Here is a 26,026-nt window from a genome sequence, read left to right on the forward strand (position 1 = left end):
GAACAAGAAATATAGGATATTATGAGGACTTTCTGTACATAGCCTATATCATAATATGGAAAGTAATGTGGATGTGGAACTAAGATAGGCTTAAACTAAATTGGATGATTGATCAACAGTTCAAAAGATTCGAGAAGAACGAGAAGATAGGAAGCACCTCTATAGCAAAAAGTTTTGCTATACTCTATATTATTTTTTATAATGATTTTATTCTTATTTGTGAATAAAATCATTATAAAAAATTCTGGTATCAATTTTATCCATTATTACTCACAAATAATTCAATCAGTATCATTTATGAGAGTTGAGTGGTGCAAGAAGCACGACTTATCAAATTTGTGTGGGAGAGAAAATGATAAATCATCATAGCAGGAGTACTAAGTTACATTTGATTTCAAAATCATTTCATTGTAAATATCAATAATTCATTGTCATAAGGTTTTCATCTTAGTAAGCTATTGATGTTTCATCGTGGGTCATGATGAAACTATGATCAATTTCATCATGATCCATTCCATGGTCCATGATAAATTGATCATCCAATGGATAATCATCCAATTCATTATCGCAAAGAATTGATGATCAATGATCAATTCCATCATGAAAACAGTTTGTATTCATTCTCCAAAAAACTTCTTGTATCTCATTTGAAAAGTAATTCTAGGTATTCATTTTATCAAGGTTTCCATCGTTATTTATCAAGCAGTAAATTGTTTTCTGAAACTTCTATCATTATTTTATTTTGAAATAATTATTGAATTCATTGTAATTAGGTTATCATCGTAGTTAGTTATCGAATTATTTTCCAACAGATTGGCATCGGTTCAAGAACAGCGTCTTCCTGACACTCGACTGTCTCCCACAATGGACGAAACTCCCCCTGTCACCCCCACCTCAGGAAAGGTAAAGCTCAGCTCTCTCTCCGCATGTAAACACACACACACTCACTCTCTCTCTCTCTCTCTCTCTCCTCTCTAGAACATAAAAAAGTGTGAAAATTAGCCCCCATCAAAATTATAAATCAAACTAAAGACTCAAACTAAACTAAAATCGTATTAGCTTCTGTTGTTTTTCAATGTGTAACTTTGTATTAGTTTTGTTGTCTAATTTTTTCGGGAAGGTGTTTGTTGTCATTAATTTATATTGATTCATTCACACCTCCTTTGCACTAGACAAATTATTCAATTACTACACATTGTTGCCCCTTCCCTCCCCCCACCATCTTGCCCAGTATTTTTGGCATTATATGTATATCGCAATAATCTTGAACCACACTACCACGCGTGGAAAGGTGAACATTCGCTACCAGAATCTTTTCAGTGATTTGTAGTGATAATAACGTATTTGGAAAAATAGGTTGCGTGCAGGTTGATGTTGAAAGATCTCGGGGGCTTGATGATGGCAGTCGATCTAGGTTGACTAACTGACACTGCAACATGTTAGTGAGTGATTATTAAAAAAAAATCATATTCTCAGAAATTTACTTTTTGAGTGATAACTCAACATACAGTATAATTGACGTTGAAGGTTCTTGAAAATGTGTTGTATTAATGATCATTTTCAATGTTTAAAGATTACATTCTTATGAAATGAATGTTATTTTCATTTTCAAGTTATTCAAGTACTATTAATTTTTTAATTTATCAGAGATTGACAATAGTGTAACAACAGAAACCGGTCTCTCTAACTTTCAATAAAATCTGTGGTTTTTGACAATTTCTTGGTTTTTCTATTTAATACTATTAAAATAACGAACTTGGCTGTAATCTTAGTAGATAATTTCATTTTTAAGATTACATCCCAAGGTTTCCAGTTATGGAGTATAATACAAGTCACATCAATAATTTTACATGATCAACACAAGTTTAAATAATTCCACACCAAGTAAATCAATCCTAGTCTTGGTTTAAAAGGAACTCTTGTACACTATAAAATACTGATATAGTATACACTATCATAACTAATATAGTAACTTTTAAAAGTAACTCTTGTGCACTATAAAATACTCTATCATAACTAATATAGTAACTTTAATCAAATCAATCAAGCTCTCGATCTTTCAACACAACTGTTGCCTACATTTGATTAGTTAAATCGCAAAATTATCAATTTATTTTCAAATTAATTCCAAATTCAAATTTGAATTCGACGTCAATGAAATTGGGATTGGTTAGGCTGTGAACAGGTAAACAATTTCTTTCTACAGATAAACGCATGACACATACAGTTACAGTACACGAATCTTTACAGTCAATCTACTATCACTATAATTGAAAGCACCAATAATGACACTGCATAATTTATTTCAATCAATTACTAATTGAAAGATTATTAAGGACACTTGAATAGAATGTATTTGAGAGGCCAATGATGAGAGCCGGGTAAATTCTAGTCACCAATGAGTTGAGTTTTTGATTGCATTGAGATTTTGATAGTAGAGAACAGTTTTGAGAACAGTTTTATAGTACAGTAGAGGATTGGAGTGAAGTTGGGAACTTGATTTCTGTAGTGACGGATTTTCAAGAGTAGCATGATTTTGGTAATATAGTGTTGTGAAGTTTTCTGACAAACTATAATGAGTTGATCCCTTCCTATTTCTGTCATTAAAATATCGCTCTCATGATTCAATCGACTTCTAGAATTAATAATCCAAAATAGATTCATATTGGAATATTTTTACCGCTTCATTTTGATGAATAAACATACTATTACCTAAATACATTTAAATCTTCTTTCTGTTGACACCATTCCAGCAAGCATTTATAAAAATAGAGTAACTTTACTTACAACAAAATGCATTGAATACAAATTACAATCTAACATTTTCTCAGAACAGAGTTCGTTGCTCTTCACTCAAAATTCAGAACTTGATACGGTAGGAAAATGCTTCAATCCAAAACAATAAAACTACCCACAATAAGATTAATGTTTCTTGTATAGATTTTTCACACTTAATAAATTTGTAAACTTCATCACTAATTAACATCCAATAATATTATTTCGATTTTTTCTTGAAAACAATTTTCATCTCAAAGCTTTATCATTTATTTTTCAAAGAATATTCAAACTATAAAATAATAATGAGGTAACTACGGTACTGAACCTTTCATCAAACAGTATAATGATTCCAGTGTTATAATATATTTCTTCCAATCATTATTAGTTCAACAAATAATCTCAACTAATAAACCAATAATTCGAGTGGATAATCAAGGCCTGACAGTGATAGAATTAATGAGTATTACATTTAAATTATGAAGTTATTTTGTAAGATCTGAGTTGAATAAACACTTTTATCTAAATTTATCATGATAAACTAAACAGGGTGTATTGGTTAAAAAAATTATGAAGAACATGGTGCATTTGATAAAATGTGTCCATTGAAACTATTCTGTCTTTTTCAAGATGTATATCTATCTCTGCAATTTATAGGTAAGTTTCTTTCAAGCGATCCAGAATATTTTTCTCTAATGAACCAACTACTCATACAGTAAACGAATACAATTTACTGGAATCTCTTTTCTGTTATTACAGTAATCGGTACCTATTTAATTTATGTAATGATTGTATTGTGTTGATATATTTGTCATGTTTGCTTGAGCCCAGCAAACCATACAAGTATCCTTGTACATTTTATACTATACTGGTAGCTCAATGTACACATTTCCACTCCATGTATATTGTACCTAATAGAGTAGAAACCATACGAGACCTTGTACCTTACCGATTTCTTATTCATGTCTTTTTTAAGGAAGTCACTTTCAAATTGGTTGATTGCTTCATTTTTGGAACTGAAAAATAAAAGACAACATATCAAGTCTCTTCAATTATGGAAAGGTTCACAACAACAATATTCACGCTACAAACTTAATTAATGAAACATAAGAATATTGAGAGAATGATGAACGATCTACCTTCAAAGGAAACACCCCAGTAATCAATCCAATAGAAATTCTCACATCAATTATTAATGATGTTTCACCTTACATAATTGATTATTCTTTTATTAGATCAAAAAAGTTGAAATGTTTAATACCTATAAATAACTCATTTATTCTCATTTTGAGACTTTATAATGGCGTGATTCGCTGAAAACGGTAGTGTCTAGAAACAAAATATACAGGAACAATTAGTGATTCTATGAAAAAACCATTAACTAACCCCGTAGAAATAGAACACTATCATTTTGCATAGTTTTAATAGATGTCTCCGGTAGACCTTATCATGATTTAATAATATAGATGAAAATATAAATTTCAGTACCCTTTTAAATTATTTTGTCACAACATGTTCGGACATTAATGTCATTTTCTGATTTTTTTCTTTAGGGCTACTTTTAATATAAATAAAAATATAAATCTTTTTATATTAAATCGATTTATAGTTTCATTCATAGTCTATTAAAAGTAGCCCTAAAGAAAAAATACAATAAAATGGCTTATCTTGATTATTTATTCTAGATAAAAAATATTGAATTGTTTTAATTATTAATAACTATCAATTTTCATATTTTTAATTAAATATTTTGACATAGGCCTAATTGGAACTTCAACAGATAACGGTTGATTATTACTCAATGCAATATTTAAATTTGTTGAGAATATTAACTTATTTTAATTCTATAGAACGTTTGATATAATCATGAATTATTCACCTTCATGTTCCTTCTGTTCTATAATTACGATTTCTTATTTGCTCTCTCGTTTCTATCATAAAATTTTCCTGAAAAAATATAGCCCAATTTTTGAAAAATTATTACCTCTACTGATTATTTTTATGTATAATAATATTTTATACCAATTTGACAGTGTCTTCCATTGTTGAGTAAAATGTAAAAATTGTGTTCCCAGTATTGTGCTATTGATAAAAATGTACTAATGCCGTATTGTAAATTCCCAGCTGATCCTTGTCCAGTGTTCAATGTCTAAAACCAACAGCTTATTTGTTGTTACCGCTGAGTTGTTTGTTACTATTGTTGTTGTTTCTGTCGTTGTTGTTGTTGTTGTTTTATCAACATGTGTTTGTATTTTCCAATGTGTTGCGAAACATTCCCTACTTTCACATCATGCTTACCATTCATCTGTTCAGGGAGGAATTATTGTCCAAATTTATTTTAATATTTACAAAATTTGAATTTTCGTCTTTAATAATTACAGTTTAGAAGAAGCTGTAACTTTGAAAAATGTTACAGTATTTCAATGAACAATGCTAATTAGAGTTGAAAAATGACATCAGATTTATCATAAACAATAAGATAGCCTACTAGGTTTAGTATCAGTTTTATTTATTTTATTTATTTATAATGCAATTGACACTAATGTAATAACATTGAAAGATAAAAAATAATAAGGCAGTCCTTGTGCTATTTTTCTTCCAAATTTATAGGTGACAAAGTCCAAGATAAGGTTAGAATTTCACGTGTACAATTTATATAAAATTTTGGTCCAAAATAAACATTAAACCTTAATGTTTACATTGATAACTCTGGAACAAATTCTGCTGGCCCAATTTCTTTGAGGTTAATAATTCTGTGTAACATCTCGAACTAATAGTTATTTTATAAATCTGTGGTAGTGACAAAATTCAAGTCCTATGGTTTATTAAAGATGAACCCATATCATTTATGAATTAATACTTATTTTCTTTATAAATCTGTGATATTGACAACATTCAAGTCATTATGAATGACTATAGCATAAATATCATTATAGATATCCAATATACCTTAACCACTTTTCAAATTGTAAAACTTGAAACAGTACTAGCGTAAAGCTCATAACTTATAATGAGACAGTTTATCAATAGATTTAAAATATTAATATCGATATCCCTCTACTAAGCCTTCTGGCCACAAATATCACATCTTTGAGCTATGACACAATCATCTTCATATACAGGGTGATTCTTAATTATGGTAAAATAATTTAATACGTGATAGTAGAGGTGAAAATAAGAAAAAAAAGTTCTCATAAACATATATCCATGAACGCTTCATTAGCGAGCTATACAGGGTGAAAGATTTCGCCCGGAATTCATTCCTCTGGTGAAATACACCGATGCAGAATTGTTTGGGGACTAGTTTTTGAAAAACTTATGGTGGATTCATATGGAAAAATATCTGAAAAATTGAATTAAACTAATCTGGAAGCTGTAGTGTGAGTAGTTTTTGAGAAAAAATTTGAAATATGCAAAAAATCTAAGTAGAAAAACACAGACTTCTACGTTTGATGCCCAATAACTTTCTTTAATGAATAGTAAACTAATCATTTTTTGCAATAAAAATTGTAGAGAATTTATTTCTGAAAAGAATTATGTAAGCTGTGCAAACTAAATTTAAATAAAAATTGAATAAAATGTATTCTTATGTAGTACATTACACCACAAAAAGTTGCTGTTTTATGAGAAGAGAACTTATAACTCATTGGTTGTAGCTGATTGCAAATAAAACATGGATTTGAATAACAGCTGCTTCAAAATAGCTGATTCATTTTGTTTTTAATAAGAACATATTTAAAAGAAATTATCAGTTCAAAATTATTTTCAGAAATATTTTAGCTCACTGTTGAACAAAACAACAAACTGTAAGTTAGGCCCACTGTAACCGCGCTGTGTTTTCTGTTTAATCTATTAACCAGTTATTTGTAACCATTCCACTTCACTTTTGTGTTGAATGTTAATTTTTGAAAAATGTCATGTAATTTTAGACATTATTCATACTCTGAATTAGCTGACATGCATTTAATGTATGGGATTGGACACTGTAATAGTACTGAAGCAAGACGTTTGTATCAAGAAAACTTTCCTAACCGAGTATGTCCAAGTTCAAGGTTTTTTGGCACTATTCATCAACGTCTGTCTGAAACAGGTTCTTTGATGTCTAAAGAGCACATTTATGCAGGCAGACCCCGATCTACCAGGACTGTTGAGTAAGAAGAACAAGTTCTTAATGAAATTTATGGACATCCAGAGAAGAGCACGAGAGAATTATTGTCAGTGCAGTTTAATGTCAATCAATCTATTATTTGGAGGATACTAAAAGCAACAATTACATCCATACCACCTCTAGAAAGTTCATAGTCTATTGCCATGAGACTGTATTCCCCGTGCTGGTATTTGCCAATGGTTTTTAGAAAAACTTGTTAACTCAAACTTTTTAACAACCGTTTTATTTACTGACGAGGTACACTTTACAAGAACAGCTATCGTTAACGTCCACAACCAACATATTTGAGCAGCTGAGAATACTCATGCCATCAATCCTAATCGTCCACAAAATCAGTTTTCAGTAAACATTTGGGCAGGAATCATAGGAGATCATCTACTTCTGTCTGAGCTTCCAGGTTTAATGGCATAATCTACTTAAACTTTTTGAGAGAGGAGCTATTATTCTACTTGAAGATATACCTCTTCAGTTGCGCCAAAACATTTGGTTTATGCATGATAGAGCTCCAGCAAACTCCAGTGTTGCTGTTCGTGAACACCTGAATCACATCTTTCCAATCAATGGATAGGCCGAGGTGTGGGCCAGTACCATGGCCAGCTAGGTCACCAGACTTGAATCCTTTGTATTTTTATCTTTGAGGACACTTGAAAACCTTACTATACAATACTCCAATTGATACCATTGAAGAACTCCGATTAAGGATTTTGAACGGAATAGAAATGATAAAGCAGACTCCTGGAATATTTGAACGGGTCCGACAATCGATGAGAAGACATCTGAACATATGCATTAAGAACAACGGAGGTCACTTTGAACATCATCTTTAGTCTTTTGGTATAAGTTTAATGTCATTTAGATATTTTACTTTCATATAAAAATAAAACTTTTCATAAAAAACAGAATATTTTATTTGCAATCAGCTACATCCTATGAGTTATAAGTTCTCTTCTCCTCATAAAACAGCAACTTTTTGTGGTGTAATGTACTACATAAGAATACATTTTATTCAACTTTTATTTAAATTGAGTTTACACAGCTTACATAATTCTTTTCAGAATTAAATTCTCTACAATTTTTATTGGGAAAAATGATTAGTTTACTGATCATTAAAGAAAGTTATTGGGCATCAAACGTAGAAGTCTGTGTTTTTCTACTTGGATTTTTTGCATATTTCGAATTTTTTCTCAAAAACTACTCTTACTACAGCTTCCAGATTAGTTTAATTCAATTTTTCAGATATTTTTCCATATGAATCCACGACAAGTTTTTCAAAAACCAGTTCCTAAACAATTCAGCATCGGTGTATTTCACCAGGGGAACTGAATTCCGGGCGAAATTTTTCACCCTGTATAGCTCGCTAATGAAGCGTTTATGGATATATGTTTATAAGAACTTTTTTCTTATTTTCACCTCTACTATCACCTATTAAATTATTCTACCATAATTAAGAATCACCCTGTATTTGAAAAAAATATATCCTCAATCGTTAGGCCCGTTTTATTTCTGACAATCACTAATTGAGAATGTTAGTTTCATTTATGAGTAAGAATGTTTTATTAAGTTTTGGGTTGTTTATTCTAGTTTCTTCTTAGGTCTGAACTATCTAGCTAACTCTTGAGCTTGTCCACAGGTTCTAGCATGTAGCTTCAGTTTGCATTTCAAATATTATTCTTGATTAATTGGGGAAAAAATATACATACAGCAGCAACCCATCATTAATATTTGAGTTATATTTTTAAACGGTCATTGTTAATCACGCTTTATTAGGTTTGAGAAAATTCAGTTTAGGTAGTGTATGATGATGGGTGATGTCTGCAAATTGAAATCAGCTCAATTTTTATCTATGTTTCTATCAGTGAATTTCAACTACAGTTATAAAAACAGTTTCATTATTGATATACATATATTTTACTATATCTATTTATTACTGTCCTGTAAACTATTATTTATTTCTGCATGATTTGAAAAGTGCAGCTTCTCCAGCCAAGTGAAACAAACTTTTAATTAGAAAACAAATTATAACAAATGAGACAGTAGAGTTTGCACACTAGTTCAGACCCCAGTCTAGTCTTCAAAAATGCAATTAAATAATGTAAATGATCGATCAAATAAAATCATATTGATTCCTGATTTGAAATCTCTTGCATTCATTCAAAGAGCGTGGTTCCTTTACGGTAGTAAAATATTTATTTATTTATTTATTAGAACAGTCACAAACACGATATTTGGAAAGAGAAACAGGCAATTGCCCAAAACTTCTTCAATTCCTTGATTTTGGCACATAAATATTTAAAAATAATTCGCAAAATTATCTCTGACATTAATCAAACACATTTTCAAAGTATTAAATATATATTTGTCACGCCTGTTTCTTTATATATATAATTATATAGTCATTATTTCTATTATGGAAACTTAGATCGTTCGAGTTTTGTTTCTTTTATTTTGACTGTTCATTGATATCTATAAAGTGTCACCTGTCGGTATTACTATCTGCTGTGTCTTGAATCAGAGGACCTAGGCCTGTTCAGTGTTGATTTTTTTTCTAAAAAACAAAAATAAGCACGAAATCCACAGTTTGTAACGTTCTATATATTTTTGTGTTTTTATGAGTTGAATATGAATTATCTTTGTGTTTGGACTGATTGCACACCTACTTACCTGGCTTGAAATTGGCAACTTTTATATATATATATATATAGATTGTTCAAATTGCTCTTTTACAACGTATAAAAAGCATGCTGAATTTTTATGACGAAACGATAGATGTGAATCATAAGCTAACGAAGAAGGCTTCACGAGCCGCCTTGTGATTTGTTTAGAAACGTATTTCTAACACCAGGCTATACTTAGGCAATATCCTGAATTCTCTCTTCATTCGTTATTGGATATTGAAAATTTAAGATAACATTCCTTTTTCAATAAATTATACAGGCAATAAGACTAATTTCATATAAGATAATAATTATCTTGAATATCTAAAGGAATTGCCACCAAAATTCCTGTAATAAAGTTCCAATTCTAGAGCATTTTCTATCTTTATTTACATTTTAATATAAGTTACCCCTTTGTGAAATTAATCAAGGCCTGCTCCAGAGCATTTTTCATCTTCATTTACTTTCTAGTTTGAGTTACCGTACCTTTCTGTAAAATTGACTAAAGCCTGTTATAAATTTTTATTTCAAATTACTTTCTATCACTTATCACTTCGATAACTTAATAGTTAATATTATATTTTATGTTCAAAGAACTTTTATTTAATGTCAACATTATGAGGTAGGGAATAAGGTATCATAAAACATTTTCTCTTTGTCGAGAGTGATAAAATTCCGTTGAATCTGCCTCTATTGCAACGAGTTTAGAAAGGTGCATTACGGTACTTTCTAAATTGGAGCATTAAACTAGTTATGAACGGTCATTCTGAGAGATGGAGTTATGAACGTTAGATGGAGGATAACGAGATTGTCCATTCTTTGCATCTCATCCAATTCAGGCAATGATTTTATTTGATTATGAAACTCACGGTTTTTACTTATTAAATTGTACCACTTAGTTTTGCAAATGATTGTAAATAATTGAAACATAGTGAACTTTTTTCTTCTCAAATCTGTCTACCACTTTTCCAATTTGAATAAAATTTTTCTCCTCCATATTTTCCATATTATTGTTGTTCTATGAATTATTTATTGAAGTTTACATAGACGTGGCCCTTCAAACTTTTTTATGTCATCTGCATGAAATGTCCAATATATTGAGTGTTGCACACAATTCCCCCAACCAACTGTTACTCCAATAATTTTGCACATATAGCGAAAATCACACAATGAATTGGGATTTCCTGGAAAATAGTTTACTTTTTCTATTTATTCTTGAATTTCTATCCAGTGGTTTAATTGAGAATTGAAATTTTCAGGTTTTCTTAAGATATTGTATAAATTGTTGAGGATTTCATTTTTTTTTTTTGATTTGAACTCACAAGAATCACATATATCACGATCTAGCTTCTTTCATCCACCTTTTTTCTCACAATTCACACGATTTTGTTTTAATTTTTGCATCGGTTTGTTGGTTTTGCGCCTATATAGTGTACATTGAGCCTAAACTGCTACTTCAAGGATTGGAGGTTGAATAGTGCAGATGATCTCGCACTAATATTTTGTCGTAATAGAGTGATTTCAAGAACATGAGTGATGTTTGGCTTTCAAAAATATATATTTATCAGTGTTGATCGATATTTATGTGCATTTTGGGAATTCATCAGGTTAGAATTCATGCATGTTCATCCATTCATCAGATCATTATCATGACATTTAGTTCTGCATAAGATGATGGTTTGAAATAGATGGCATAACATAGAATACACTTGTGCTGTATGTAATCAGAACCTGAAGCGAGGATATTGATGTATTTAGACTATAGATTTTATATTTTTACCTAAACGATGAGTCTCCCCTTTTTTCAAGTTGAGGATGTACACTGGCATTTCCTTTCACAAATGCAAATTATAGATACATCATTTTTAAATCATATTTTTCATCAACCCTTTTTTTAATTGTTGTTCATAGTATTTTTTCCTTTCAAGAATCTTGAAGTTGTTTCTAGTTATCAAGTAACGGTAATATTGGTTCTCTTACAAATGTACATTGTAACTAAAAGTTACATTTTACTTAATTTCTTTGCATTATTCAATATGCCTATTACTAGACTATATGACATCAGCCCCAATACCTGTTGTTTGTTGTAGTATTAAAAAATTAGGTATATTATAAAAATTCATTATATAGTAAAATTTTTTGATTTCAAATTAATTTTTCAGATGAAAATATTGCAATCTTGTTAGAAATTTAAGCCATTTCTCAGGAAAATTTCCAATTTACTGATACTTATCTTAACTTTTGAAATAATTGAGAGAATTCTTTTGAAATAATTCCATTAACTTGATAACCACAACCATTGCAAAATTAGAGCCTGAAAGACTAGCCATTTGTTTTATCAACGACTCATTACCGTATTAGACTCATCAAAGTATACAATACAGTTCATACTTTATCTTTATACAGTTTACATTATCAAAGTAAGCTTCACCTATATTATAAAGGGAAAAAGTTGGATAAATCTATGAAATTCAAATTTTTGTAGTATTTTTTAATGTTTGCCAATTTCAATTTCTTTGGATAGTGTATGTGAAAATTATTTTATTTTACAAACTGTGGATATCGTTTGTTTCTTAATAGGTTTGCTTTCTTATTTCTGGCAGCGTTTTCTATAATAATTATCATTCAGATCTCTATGTTTCAAATTTTGGAATTTTACTAAAAAATATTTTTGTTTTGATCTTTTTTTTATTTTTAAGCAATAGAATAGTCTGATTAAATTATTATATGCGTGCTTCTCAGTTCGATATTTTCCACTAGAATAATTATTGATTTTCTTATCTGTGCTTTTGTTAGATGATGTTTTTCAATCAGATATCATGAAAATATTTCATTTTTTCCTTCTGATTTGAAAACGTCTGATTGAATACTTCTTTGCATATCTTCTGATTTATAAAGATTGGAAGTTTGCTATTACAGGTCATAAAAAATGTATTTCCTTGATCATCAACCTAGCCCGATGGTTTAAAAAATGGCAAATCATATTAGTGTTTTTGAATAATAATTGTGAAATTATCTCACTAAAATTATTCTATTCTGATAAACATGAGAATTCGCTAATTCTCATATTGATAAAATTATATCCACTTGTAAGGATTTTAAATAGTTTATAATAATTTCTTATTCAAATATTCTATTATTTCTCAATTATTGATTTGGAAAATGAATACTGTAATAGTCTAACCTAATTTGAACAGTGAATCACATTTTCTATAATTTTATTTTCTCGTTTCCTCATTTTTTTGAAGCTCAGTTTCTTAGGGGTTCCGATAACCCTGCCAGTTGAAAATATATTAATTTTTCTTCTACCGATTTTTAAGAATCCGTTAATACGGGTGCAAAATTATCATCTGATAAATTACCCTCATTTCCAATAATTATTACAATATTCCTTCTAATAGGACATTTGCTTGGGTGAGCTTTTTGTGCTAGGGCATTTGTCGTATGTTGATGTAAAGTTCTGTAAATAGCCGTGTAGTATGGAACTCTGGGCTTGTATTATACAGACGCTTGAAATATTCAAATATTTCCTGTAACCAACTCAAATAAATTTATTATTCTATTCCTGAATTTAGAGTTCGGATTTGGAATTTAGATCAGTAGTTTCCAAAAATCGGCATTGAAAATAAAATGAAGTATTCAATTCTTTTTTTCTTTCTTTGTCTCCAATAAAGAATCTTTCCATCACACATGGAAAATAATTTACGACATTAGAAAGAACTTAACATTAAACTTTGGAAAACTCTCAATTCAATTTGTAAAAATGTTATTCAGATTTATGTAGCTCTACCTCAATTATTGTGTCTGCGTTTTGACAAAAAATTCACTATCATTCAATACCTAATTACCCGTGATGAAATAGATGTGAGCAATAGTAGACTTTGAAATTGTGGGAATATTTCGAATATAATATTGTACCTTTTGGCTGCAAGAAAATTGTAAAATCTCAAGCGTCTGTCGAATTTGAGTCCAAGGAGGCGTAAAACTGCAGAAAAAACGTTTTCCATCTTATTGATTAAATCTCTAAACAAACTTCAATAGTTGTCAACTGTACCTAACAGTAATGCTTTACATTATTTGTATTATGAAGTGCACCTTATATTATTCAAGAGTTTATAGTTTATGCGGTGCTCAAAAATCACTTCAACGTTTCTCAAAAATCACAAAAAAATTCCTGCAAACCAATAGTTTAATCTTTAATGGTTCAGGCGCTATTGTGAAATGTCAAATGCTTTAATATGGTTCCCAATAATTTGAATGATTGAAGGTGTGAATTCCTAGAATACTTTCTCTTTTAATTTTTTTTTCAATTTTCCCCATTATCATTAACCTTCCGGTATCCGCGCCCTACTCAATCACACGAGCAGTCGCGTGTTGTATTTTTTACAACATCCAATTTTCCAAGTGTTATGTACTCTACTCTCAAAAGATATTAGCTAATTGTATAATTACTTTTTTCATCTTCTTGAATTATTTCATCTATGAACATTTGGATGATTACCATTTCATAGCCCAATAAGGTACATCAAGCAAATCATCAATTCTGTGTTATTGGTTCGTTTACAGTCCCCGTATACAATCTTTTCCTATCTTATACACAGTGCGACTTATGCACTGTCTCGACTAAATGGCACCTAAAGACTGAACTATTGCTCGGTTGATACTGCAACTCATTGGAGTGATGGGGGAAAGTTTTGGAATGCATAGGTGACTCATTCACTGACACCACCCCATTCAATAGTGCAGCAAAAAACTGACACTGTTGTACTTTTTACAACAGCGTGACTGCCGGAAGGTTAAGTAATATGTAAATTTCGTTGATGAAATTCATTCGATACACATTATCATTAACTGCTACTACCAGTATGACGTTGAAATTTGAATTTTTAAGATAATAGAATTCTAAATTTTTGTTAATATGTCCGGAACCATACAAGTTTGTTTTCCCCTCTTCGCTGGTGCACAACTAAAATTCACTAGTCAGCTATAGCAATTATGTCAAAGAAGATTTTCAAGGTGTGTTGTCCTACCTGTGTGCAGCCCAAGGGTGCTTGCATGGTGGGGTGGTAGAGGTCGTGGTCGAAGTCGATATAGAGTGGTCTCAATGTAACACAAATAAATGAATTTCGTGTTATGAGCGTTCGCATATGGTGAGGTCTAGGTAACGGGTTACGGCGCTGTCTAATGCGATCACGTCACCATGCGGGCGCTCGAATATATTGTGTTACATTGAAGTACCTCTATCTCGACCTCAACCTCTTGCTATACCCCTATCTCTACCACCTCACTATGCCTTTACCCGAAGGCTTTGAAGCCTTAACATATGCTCTATTACGACGCACAAAGCAGCTAGAAAAGCACCCCCAAGAGGTTTTTTCTGCAGTTTAAGAAGAGCTTGATGCATAACGAATTACACACATGTGGCACTAAAATATAACCATGTATTGTTGCTGCCGTTTCGAATTTTTTCAAGTTTTTCTTTTCGATTGTATGAGAACTTTGCCGAGCTACGCGAGTGCTTCACTTTGCCTGCTTTAATGTTTTTGACGTTGTTTTTAATGTTTGTTTGTTCCTCCCGTCAAACTCCTTTATTTTCAATATCACCTGAATGAACACTGTCTCTCTCTCTCTCTTTCCCTTCAATCTCCAGCTTTCCATAAAGTAAGGTTATGTTCACCACACATTGGAAAAGAATATTCTGGATAATGAAACCTCAAACACACGCGCCTGTTGTTGTAATGTGCTGTAGCAATATTCTCATCATTTCCTTCTCTCTAGATTCTGTTGGTTGTATTTTGAACTATTTCTAGTTGAAAATATTTAAAAACATGTTCTCTTTTACATCCTATGCAAGCAAATAATAACTTTTTCAACTTAACAATGTCATCCAGTTTCTTTGCCAAGGAAGTATTAACTGTATAAAGCCCCACCTTTACGGGCGTCTTAAGAGCCGAATTTATTTCGCTCGTTTTCAGAAAATGAAAACTTATGGGGAGCGTCTATTTCGCTCTTATAGTTTACCCCATAAAGACAATGCATATCCGGCTAACGAGCTAAAAAAACATTCAGCACGTCTGAGACGCCCTTATAGTTTGGACATGGAAATGTTTATTGTTTATTGTGAATTATAATATTTATTTTTCCAATATAACTCACTAAAATTGGTGGTGATAAACAACTGACGTTGAAATTTTCTGTAAATTTTCTTCATTAAATATAGTTTTTGTTGTCAGTTTTAGTTTGAACGATGGTTTTTGCAACACCAATGCAAATAAATGCCCTTGTATGATCAATACTCTAACAATATTAGTTTTTGCCTCATAGCTAAAAGATTGAAGATTGTAACTAACATTTTCAAGTAGGATAGAAGATTAATTATGACAGTCATCTTGTGTTTAAAAATTTATTGGATTGGAGATAAGCTATTCAAGTGGATCATAAGTATATAAGATGATTTGAGTTACAGTATCATCAAAATAAGATAATAGATTGCTCTCAATGCAAATAGTAATGTTCTTAATCTGAAAAGTCGCTTTACGTGATCCAAATGTGTAAGAAGTAGGTAGGCCTATACATTACAAGGCTTCAATTATTATTATCATGACGTATTATCATGGCCAATGATCTCATCGTGTAATCTAATAATGTTGTATCTATTCCAAATTCTGTAGCATTGGAATAGTGGTTGCAAATTGTCATTTTTAAATTTGTTCCATCTTTTTCTTTTGTCCAAAATTTCGAGGATTTGGTGAGAAAAATATGATAGTTTACTCAAACTCCTCATAAATTTATAAAAAAGTTTTCAATAATCATTTAACTTTAAAAAATAATACTAATCAGCAAGGATATCGATTGATAATGTTTCAGCTGGTGATACTTCTTTGATGAAAGAAACTGTATGGTATTGTAAGGTTGCTTGTAAATTGAGTGATTTATAATCATTGCCTTACTTTTTGGAAGTTGATAACATTTTTTAGGTTGAAATTCTTTCTTGCTCGATAATTTGTTCTCTGGAAGTGTTTGCTTGCATGAAATCTTTATCTGTTCTTTATCAGTGGCATTATATCTATATAATTACTGCTAAATGATGAGATGTTTGCATTTAAATGTTATTTAAACTTGAAACGTTAAAAATTCCACATTCTAGTTGATAGAATTAATGCTATTCAATTTTCAATATAAATTTATAATGGTTGTTGTGTGTTTGGGATTTTACTCTCCTAGGTATTAAGTTGTGTCTTACAAAAGAAAATTATATTTTGCGATAGTTACAATATTATTCTAATATATTGGAAGCTATCCAGTACATCATTATATCTAAGCTGATGAAAATATATAAATGAATTGTTTATCAATTTATTAAGCTGCATAAAAAGCATAAAATATAGTCCAATGAGGTTTTCAAGAATTATTTTCTTGAGAATAATAAGGTAACATTTTTCTTATTAAATTTGGAATGATTCATTTCTGTTCAAATGAAGAGATGCAGCTGAGATGATAAATTGTGTATTTGTCTTTAACAATCAGGCCTACCTGTTTGAAAGCATGAAGGGCTACAATATCAAATAATGAGCATTTATCATTTTCAAAAATCACACATTCAACACCATGCAACAAATTTTCCAAGTATTTATTTTATTTCATTTCTGTATTATTTGTTCTTATTTTGATCACATTTGTGAATTCATTTAACCTCCATGTTGATCATGTCCGCTTTTTTTATTTTAATTTATGTGTTGTTTGAATCATGTAAATTTTGTGTTTCATTTATTTATCAATGTTATCCTCTTTTATTTTCTGCATGATCATTTTTTAATTTGGAGTTTGCTTGTGCAATCGGTTCACATTGTTCTGTGATGACTGTCAAAGGTTAATTTCCAATCAAGTCTAAAAATTAATGCCATGAGAATAATGATGTAAATATTGAAGTTGATTTGCCTCCATTCTGAAATACTTGTTCTTATTCAGAACCTTTCCTGTAACAATCGTGTTCAAATAAGCATATGTAAACCCCTGCTTACTTCTGCAAAGTTATTCGAATTTTGCTTGTCTTCCAGCTTCGAAGTTCCTGAAAAAATTGGATTAATATGAAGTTTTAATTCAAAATACCTGAAGACTTTGTCTTAGAATGGGGTCATCAGCCCTAGCATATTGTTGAATTTTATGAGAATAAATAAATAGTTGAGTTGTCTTCAAAATCGATAAAATTGGAAAAACAGATGTCTCGTCAACGTTTTCTAGAAAAAAAAAACAGAAATTTCTTAATCACACATTACTAGTTAATAAAATTATGTTGTACACATTATTTCTGCTTGATGTAGTCTACATAAATCATCATTTTTATCTCTGGTCTCTTTTTTGTGCAGTCTTTCTTCTTAATAGTGAGAGATCCATCCCTACATAACTTTATCCAGTCATTACAGTTTAATCATATTCAATTATTCACAATTTATAATAATGTTTTCACAATCTATTCAATTTTGAAATTTTAAACATCAATTTTAATATTCTCACTCACTATGAATCTACCATCTTTCACAATAAATTTCTTCATAAGTCTTATCACAGAGTTTCTGATAATAACTGAAATGCACTGATTTTTATTTATATCACAATTCAAGCAATTTGTACATTATTTCTATGAATATTAATGATTGTTGTAGTCTACTCTTTCACATCAAATTCGTCTGTGTAAATGTTGCAACTTGAAACTATATATTATTTGCGTCTTTCAATTCAAACAATTGCACAAACAAACCTTTGGTCTAACCACTTTTTCTCCTTGTTTGGTGTTTTGTAGCTAATGCCTTCCCTTTTTTTGTGTCACTATTAGTTTCAAAAGGGTGAACTGCTGAAGCAGAACTGCTGACTTAAATTCTCGTTCAATATGTGAACTGAATGGCTGCATGATTATCTCATCATTTTAGGTAAAGACATATTTTTTGTCAAATTAAACAAATTTCTCTAAATGGTGGTGGGTTAGTTATTTTTTATATTTTTCACTTTATCTTATTGTTGAATTTTACAAGACTTCTCTCGGACAGAAGACGACAGTATAAACTATTTTGAATATTCCAGTGAGGGTCTCATGCACAAGTATATTATAATTTCCAGCAAAAATATCGATGAGATCAATTTAATTATGAAGCAAAAAGTTTTGGAATACTATGGATTAAATATTTATTATTTCAAAGATATATTATACTGTACTTCATATTGGATGAAATAGTATTGTGTGGTTTTGGATATTTCAAGTAGGTACCCTAATGATAGAAAGTTTTTTATGTTGGTTACGGTATATTTTCATTTTTAATTGTTGTATCCAAGTAAAAGTGAGAAAATGCTTATTCACTTAGCGTCCTACGCTACATACTTATAGAAACAGAGCATTGGAATATTCAAAATTAAATAAAACATATCTAAATTTGAAGTTTAAGTAAAAATATGATGAACAAATCACTGATAAAATTCGGAATGATTATTTCTCTTTGTTCTAAAATGTAAATAATCTCCATTGAAAACAATCAATATGACACAATTTTATAGCTTTAATAAATACTGTTGACTTCTATTTGTTTGATTATGCTTTCCTTGTTTGTTGCTGTTCACATTTTTTATGATTGGATATCAATTCTATGCTCATTCTTATGTAAATTCAATGCTTTATTATTTTGTTTGCTTTATCCAATCCTATATTCCCCAGCATATTGTTTTCTTGCAGCTGAAATATTGTTGGAATTTGACACATACAAGCTCTAATTTTAATTTTTGATGAATTAATTCAATAAAGATGCATGCTGTAAATTACATTTTCCACCCCAACGACAGAATCATAGCAGCTGCATTTCTTGTCGGTACCTACTTAAGTTTGATGGAGCATACTTGTTGAAAATATGTGCTCTATATGAATATTTTATAGCTATATCTTGAGATTTATTTAACTTGGTTACACATGAAAAATTCGTAGGTAGGTTTATACTCACTCTAAAAAAAGGATCGAACTCAATCGCTTACATATCATATTTTAAAAATAACGTATTTTATAAAATTTGATCAATATATTTTGTTTTATTGCAATGTTGTTATCGTATGACTATTATCAAGCTGTGAACTTTGTATTAATTTGATTGAAATTGGGATCCATTCCATTTCTTGGGTTGATTAATATGCATGCATATCAAGTCCACTCATAAAAATCTTATGGTTTACAATGAACTGCTGGGGTTTAAACACAATTTCAACTTCTAAAAACGGAATCAATAGAGATGCTGATCCATTGAACAGTGTCAGATTAAAATGAATCGGGTTCTTAACAGATCATAAATTGTTGCTTTTGTGTGAATCAAGTTTGTTTTTCATGATCAATGAAAATATTTATCTACCGGTACCTAACAAAGGGTAAATCATCATTTTAAAGTATGTTCATGGTTTGTATTGATGAAAAAATGGCATAGAGTGGGGCATGAATGATCAATCATTTGTCGCGAGCATTGCAATATAACATGCAAGTGTGGAACTGGTTCAAAAATAACATTTTTCATTTTAAGTTATAAATACAGCAATCTGATTCTGATGAAACAACTTGAAAGTCTGCCTTACAAATTTTGCTGTCAATTTGATTCAATCATTTCCGCCAACCTTAATCCATCAAGTTTAGTTTAGTTTAAAATGTAGACCAGTTTGTAATAAACTGTAGAAAATTTTACATGAATGTTCTTCATGTAATGTAACCTATAAGGTTGACGTATCTGTTGGAAAGAATGAATAAATTGTAAGGAGAGAGATAAAGGGAATAACATTCTTATAAATTATATAACGAATATAATATATTAAAATATAATTTTCGAGCTCTTATACACTTAGCATTATAATTATACAACTGAAAATTCGAATTAGAGAGGTTTGTAATACAGTAAAAACATTTGTACATACTGTACAAACTTTTTAATACAATGAGAAGGTTTGAGTTTCAATGCCTCTAGCATTATCATCATACAACTGAAATTCTAAGTTTGTATAATGAGACTGTACAAGCAGAAAAAGACGACTTACTTTGTATGATGACTATATCTTTGACACACGTACGTGGTGAATTTCTTGAAGGTGTGTGTAATAACAGTGGTGTTTGTGTGTGTGTTGACAGGCCTCTGGAGCGGGGGATGTCGTGGGGCCGAGCGGGGGGCCCGGGGGGGTCGCAGGAAGAGGGGGGCTCGACGCCTCCCGTCCGGAGAACGCACTCGACGCTCTGCTAGACGAACTGCAGACGTTTGCAAAACCGCCCCCTCCCACCGGCAGCAGCAGCACCAGCACACCAACCAGTGCTGGCGGCAACTTTACACTGCGCAGACTCCACTCATACCCGTCGGGTGATAGTGGGAAGCCACCAGTGCCCGAGAGAGGGGCAGATCTGTTGTCGAAACGTGTGCCTCCACCTCCTCCCCCCCGCACCTCATCACGTTCGCCCCTATCTTCCCCCACGGGGCCGTCGGTTCCACCACGCGGGCAGTCTCCTCTACGCAGAGGCCGCTCCAGTCTGAAGGAGAACTCGAAATCGGGCGGCGCCGATCCTCCGCTGTCGTCCAGCTGTGAGAGTGTCAACTCGCAGGAGGGAGTACCAGGCGCTCAGTCTCGCCAGGAGATGCTTGAGCAACGCCACCAGGAGTTGTTGCGCAAGCAGCGCGCTCTGCAGGAGCAGTACACCCGGCTGCAGCAGCTGCAGCGCGCGCCCCCTCCCGACCTCCTGCAGCTGAAGAAGACCGGTAGCGAAAGCAATCTGCTGGCCAAGATGGGTCTGGGACTCAGTGCTGCCGCACCCATGTCGGGTAGCCTCTCCCACCTGGGCCCCACCACCACACCCTCCACCACCACACCCACCACCTCAACCTCCACCTCCACCACTAGCAAAGTATATGAGACAGATATACTGTGACAGAACACACTTGTCTAGCAATTACTGTCCACTGCAGCCGCCACCCACATCCACTCGTTTTATGACATGCTTTTGGTGCCTCGTCCAAATGAAAGCCCATTAGTTGCAACATAGCAAGTTGACATTTTTTGATCTTGTCATTAAAGTACGATTTTTTTAAGAGGAATGTTCTATATAACACTGCTTCCAATGAAGATCTACTAATAATAAAAATCAGACTTAGTAGAAGATGGTGAGAATAATAGGATTTTAAAAGATAGAGAAAAAAGAGTTGTAATTTTTTGTGTATTATCAGTCTATCTGCCAGTAGTTTATCACCAGTTATCGCGAATTGAAGTTTTATAGAGTACAAATGACATGCGGAACTAGGCACCAAAGATGTCAAAAACCTTTGAATCCTATACGATCCTTGTGGAATTTGAGACCCCCAAACCTTTCAATTGCAATTTGTCATAGAATGTAGGTTGTTGCTTCAAACTGGTCATCAACGGTTTTGATTAGCTCAAAACAATGTATCACTGAATTATAATTGACAACGTTGAAAAACAATTTTTATAATTGACTGTTACTGCACGATGCTATGAAAACAACTATATTGTATCAACCAAACATTTCATATTAGGAATACATTTTTAATTTTTTGATGTTAAAATTAACAAATTTAACGACACATTCAAAGTGTGATTTTTAAAATGTATAGGTATTTGTTCCACCATTCTCAGCAACGACACATGTTAACAATATTACAACTTCACAAGAGATCAAAATCAAGGAATTTTCAAAACCGGAGAGATATTTATTAAGTAAGTGAAATACTTGAGTGTTTACTTGATTTTCAAAGAAATTCAACTCAATGTTTTCCTACATGATTGACTCATCTCAAAATTCATTTGAATATTGAATATTTGGCGACCAATCTAAAAGTTCCTCTTGAGAAATGAATGTTTTTGTGTATTGTTTAGTTCTAATTATTGAATCTAACCTAACTGCTCTGAACCTATCGTTTTTAACCTTCTCCAATTTTAATAGAGTTTTAATTTAACTTATTTAGGGCATATTGTGAAATCCAATGTGATGAAATATCATATTCTTGTATGAGCATATGAGATAAGCTAGACTTTATTGTGTGAAATGTACATGAAATGTTGCAGGTCATCAATATTGGCTCTGGTCGTGCTTACAATTTTTTTGTTTCTGCACATGCGTTGTAGCCTATAGCTTTTCAATGTTATCAATTAAAGAGCAAAAGCTACAGTGAAATACCTAATACGGTACCTCCATCTTACATGACTGAACTATCATCACAGACTTATTTTATAGGCTAATTATTATTGATATCTTTATCAACTTGAATGCATTTTTACAATGCTACTGTCAGCTTTGAACGAATGCTACAATGCTACGCTTTGAACGAATAACCATCAGGGATAGAATTCCTCTAAACATTTTATTGATGTTTTAATTCTATGTAAAGATATCGTTGTTTAAACGGAATCCTAGGCATGATATTTTAATTTGTTGTTAAATGTTGTTACCGCTGAGAAGGCTGCCCCAGATATAAATTTGTTGACTTTTAAAAAGCATAATATATATTATCGCCTTATTTGTTGAGTATTATTATTATTTCCAAGGTATATAAGCTGTAATTCAGTTAATATTTCTACGCCAATACGTGTGTTGGGTTGCATTGATGCTTGAGAAAAACCTATTTTGTATAGTAAATGTATAAATAGTTTGTGTATACATTTGTAAGTTCTGTTACAATTTATAATATTTTATTGAAATGTTTAAAAGCAGTTAGTATGTGAAACATGAGGTCTTATGTCTTAATGATATTTTTGTGAGCTTTACACTCTCTTCAAATGTGCGTTTTCTTAGAAAATTATATGTGGAATCTTCAAAATGTGACTCATTGTAGTTTAAGCTTACAATTTAGTTGAGAATTTAATTTATTATACTATGATACCTATGTATGTGTTAGTCAATAAGTTTTGTATTATAATTCAATCAATCATTATATTATAAATAAATGTCTAGGAACATTTCCTACTAGTTTTTGTTTCATTTTATTTTGAGCTAAACTATATTAATTTTGTGATCAATTGTTTGCTTATAACTAGAAAAGTGTGCACTCCATAAGGTCTACACTCTATTAATTACTGGTACATTACGATCATATCATCTTGTGTCTATTCTCAAATTTGAATTACTCCTTTGAAGATCTTCAATGATTTATGTAACCAATATTTTTATCATAAAAATTGGTTTATATTTTGATGGAATCACTTTCCTTTCTCATTATAGAGAGTTTCTAAAAAAAATGTTCAGCCAGTAAAGCCGACTACTTGAAATGTGAGTGTATAGGTGGCGGAGCATATTTCATATTTCAATGGCGGAGCAATTATTGATTACGGTATCTACCATAGTCTTTCTAATAATTCAAATAGCCTTTGAAATTTAATGTTTGGTCAATTCACTTTTGAATAAATCATCGTCCTTTTACTGTTCAACATGAAAGCTGTAATATAATTCATGCGTTTAAACAGAGAACAAAACACCAAGAATTTTGAAAAAATATCTGAGAGATGAATTTCAGTTTCATATGTGTGTTTTTTAAGATCAAATTTCATACATAGTGTTGGATGTAACCAATAATGTAATAATTCTCTCCAATACATTCTTCATACGGTACATGAATTATGAAAACCTATCATGAGGTTGATAGTAATTTGAATGATATATGATAATAATAAAGTCAAACAGTAACTGTAAAATAACATACTAGTTTGAAACCGCCAAATTATCCTATTGGAACTTATTAATGTATGAGAGCATTGAAATTAGTGTTATAGCTAATGGATAATTGAGATTTGGACCCAATTACCCATTTAAAAATCATTTTATTATCCACTGATGAAAATATTTGCTCAACTGACTGTAGTAACCAAAATAATCAGTGTATATGTTCGAATATATAAATGTATCGTGTATTCACCTCTTGAGTTGACGTTTTAATATGCACTCGACTTGTTTGCAACGATGGAAAAAAATATATATAAAATATACATCATATGAATAGTTTATAAATAAATATACATTATTGTAATAAGGCATAAAAAATATAATGAGAATATACATTAATGTTTATCAACACCAGTTCAGCATTGCAATTAAGATTGCAATGTTATCAATTCTATTGATAGTTGTTGCATAATATTTAAAAATCTTTTAGTTATGCACATTTTTGGAGAAAAATTTTCATTTTTGATGTTTGAAAAAAGTGTATGAATTTTAATATGAATAACAAGTTACAGTACAGAATGTATAGCGATGTGAGAATCATTTGCAAGATAGAACTGTCGATCCCCACAACTACAGATGCTATAAAGAGTAACTGTAGCCTACCTACAAAAAAAAATTATTTCAAAACTGGTTATTATATCTTCTAATCTAATGTAATTTTTTATTTCAAACATATATTAGTAATTCTATTCAAAATTAGAAGCTGTTTGTTGAACGCATAAGATGCTATTGTTGATAATCCTGCGAAATTCTAGTTGTCATTCAACTCTTGTAATGTTTTATTTCTTACATCATTTTCCACAGTCTCTGATTAATATGAAATGCATTTTAGAAGCATGCTCAACCGTAGTAATGCTCTAAATAACTATATATTAACTATACATAATACTGTGTGCCAAATTACTACCGTACCCAAAGTCCTGCTGCAAAGAAAAATGTTCTTTATCGTCTTCCAAACTAAGCGCTCAATAATTTATCAATCTCACAAACTCAAATAGGTACTCTTTGCAATAGTTCTATTGTTTGCTCCGATCATTTATTGATCAATCTCCATAAATTCACAAACCATCAAACTTGCCCTTCATTTAGAAAGTTCCCAAAACAGTTAATTTAATAAAAAATATAATTATTCAGTTTATCGATTGATAATTTTTGACATCTTGTGGGACCGGAGTCCTCCAAATCTATTATATAGATATATCATCATAAAAAGTCTAGTACCCTACTTGCTGAAATCATACTCATTCTGTTGGCAATACACATGAAGTTTCCCTGTTTTATTAATTCATTTACCACCTTTTTTGGATCAGTCCATCCATCAATAATGTTCAAAAATTGATATATTCAAATTGTTTTATATATCCTTTATTACATTCTTCACTCTTCCATTAAGTAAGGAAATCACCAACCGCATAAAAATAAGATTCATGACTAGATTGCTTCTTTGCAAGAATATGGAACATTTTTTACTGTATTCTAAATTGGTATAGCCTGTATATTTGATTTCGAACCTGTTGAACACTAATCTTACTCTGTAATATATATGAATAAATCACTTTTGTTTAAAAACACAATTGTTCTCAATGATAATAATACAATCCTAATATTTCCAGTTCGCAAGGTGTTCTAGAAAAGATACAAAATATTAGCAAGCTCGTTGTAAAAACTGAATGATGAGAGCAGAACTATTTTATATTA

The 26,026-nt window shown here is 31.2% G+C and overlaps 1 protein-coding gene and 1 long non-coding RNA gene across 28 annotated transcripts in view; one reads left to right on the forward strand and one right to left on the reverse strand.

The window, feature by feature from the left end:
- The window catches only part of LOC111059276 (coiled-coil domain-containing protein AGAP005037), a 346,739-nt gene extending 320,842 nt beyond the window's left edge, over positions 1–25,897 (forward strand). For 25 of the 27 annotated variants that reach the window (XM_039425095.1, XM_039425097.1, XM_039425099.1 and 22 more), the window contains 2 exons: positions 813–903; positions 20,741–25,897. In XM_039425095.1, the coding sequence (XP_039281029.1) occupies positions 813–903; positions 20,741–21,526 (877 nt within the window). In that variant the 3' untranslated portion in view covers positions 21,527–25,897. Of the gene's footprint in view, positions 1–812; positions 904–18,430; positions 18,525–20,740 lie in introns of all 27 variants that reach the window. The other 2 variants (XR_005570967.1, XM_039425120.1) reach the window with 2 other exon arrangements.
- Positions 860–20,787, reverse strand: LOC120350652. The gene is made up of 4 exons (XR_005570968.1): positions 20,650–20,787; positions 17,707–17,834; positions 3,725–3,791; positions 860–974 (listed from the first exon to the last, which is right to left on the reverse strand). It is a non-coding gene; the product is annotated as an uncharacterized LOC120350652 (long non-coding RNA).
- Positions 25,898–26,026: the final 129 nt, after the last annotated feature.

This window comes from Nilaparvata lugens, chromosome 3 (genome assembly GCF_014356525.2).
Source record: "Nilaparvata lugens isolate BPH chromosome 3, ASM1435652v1, whole genome shotgun sequence".
NCBI lineage: Eukaryota > Metazoa > Arthropoda > Insecta > Hemiptera > Delphacidae > Nilaparvata > Nilaparvata lugens.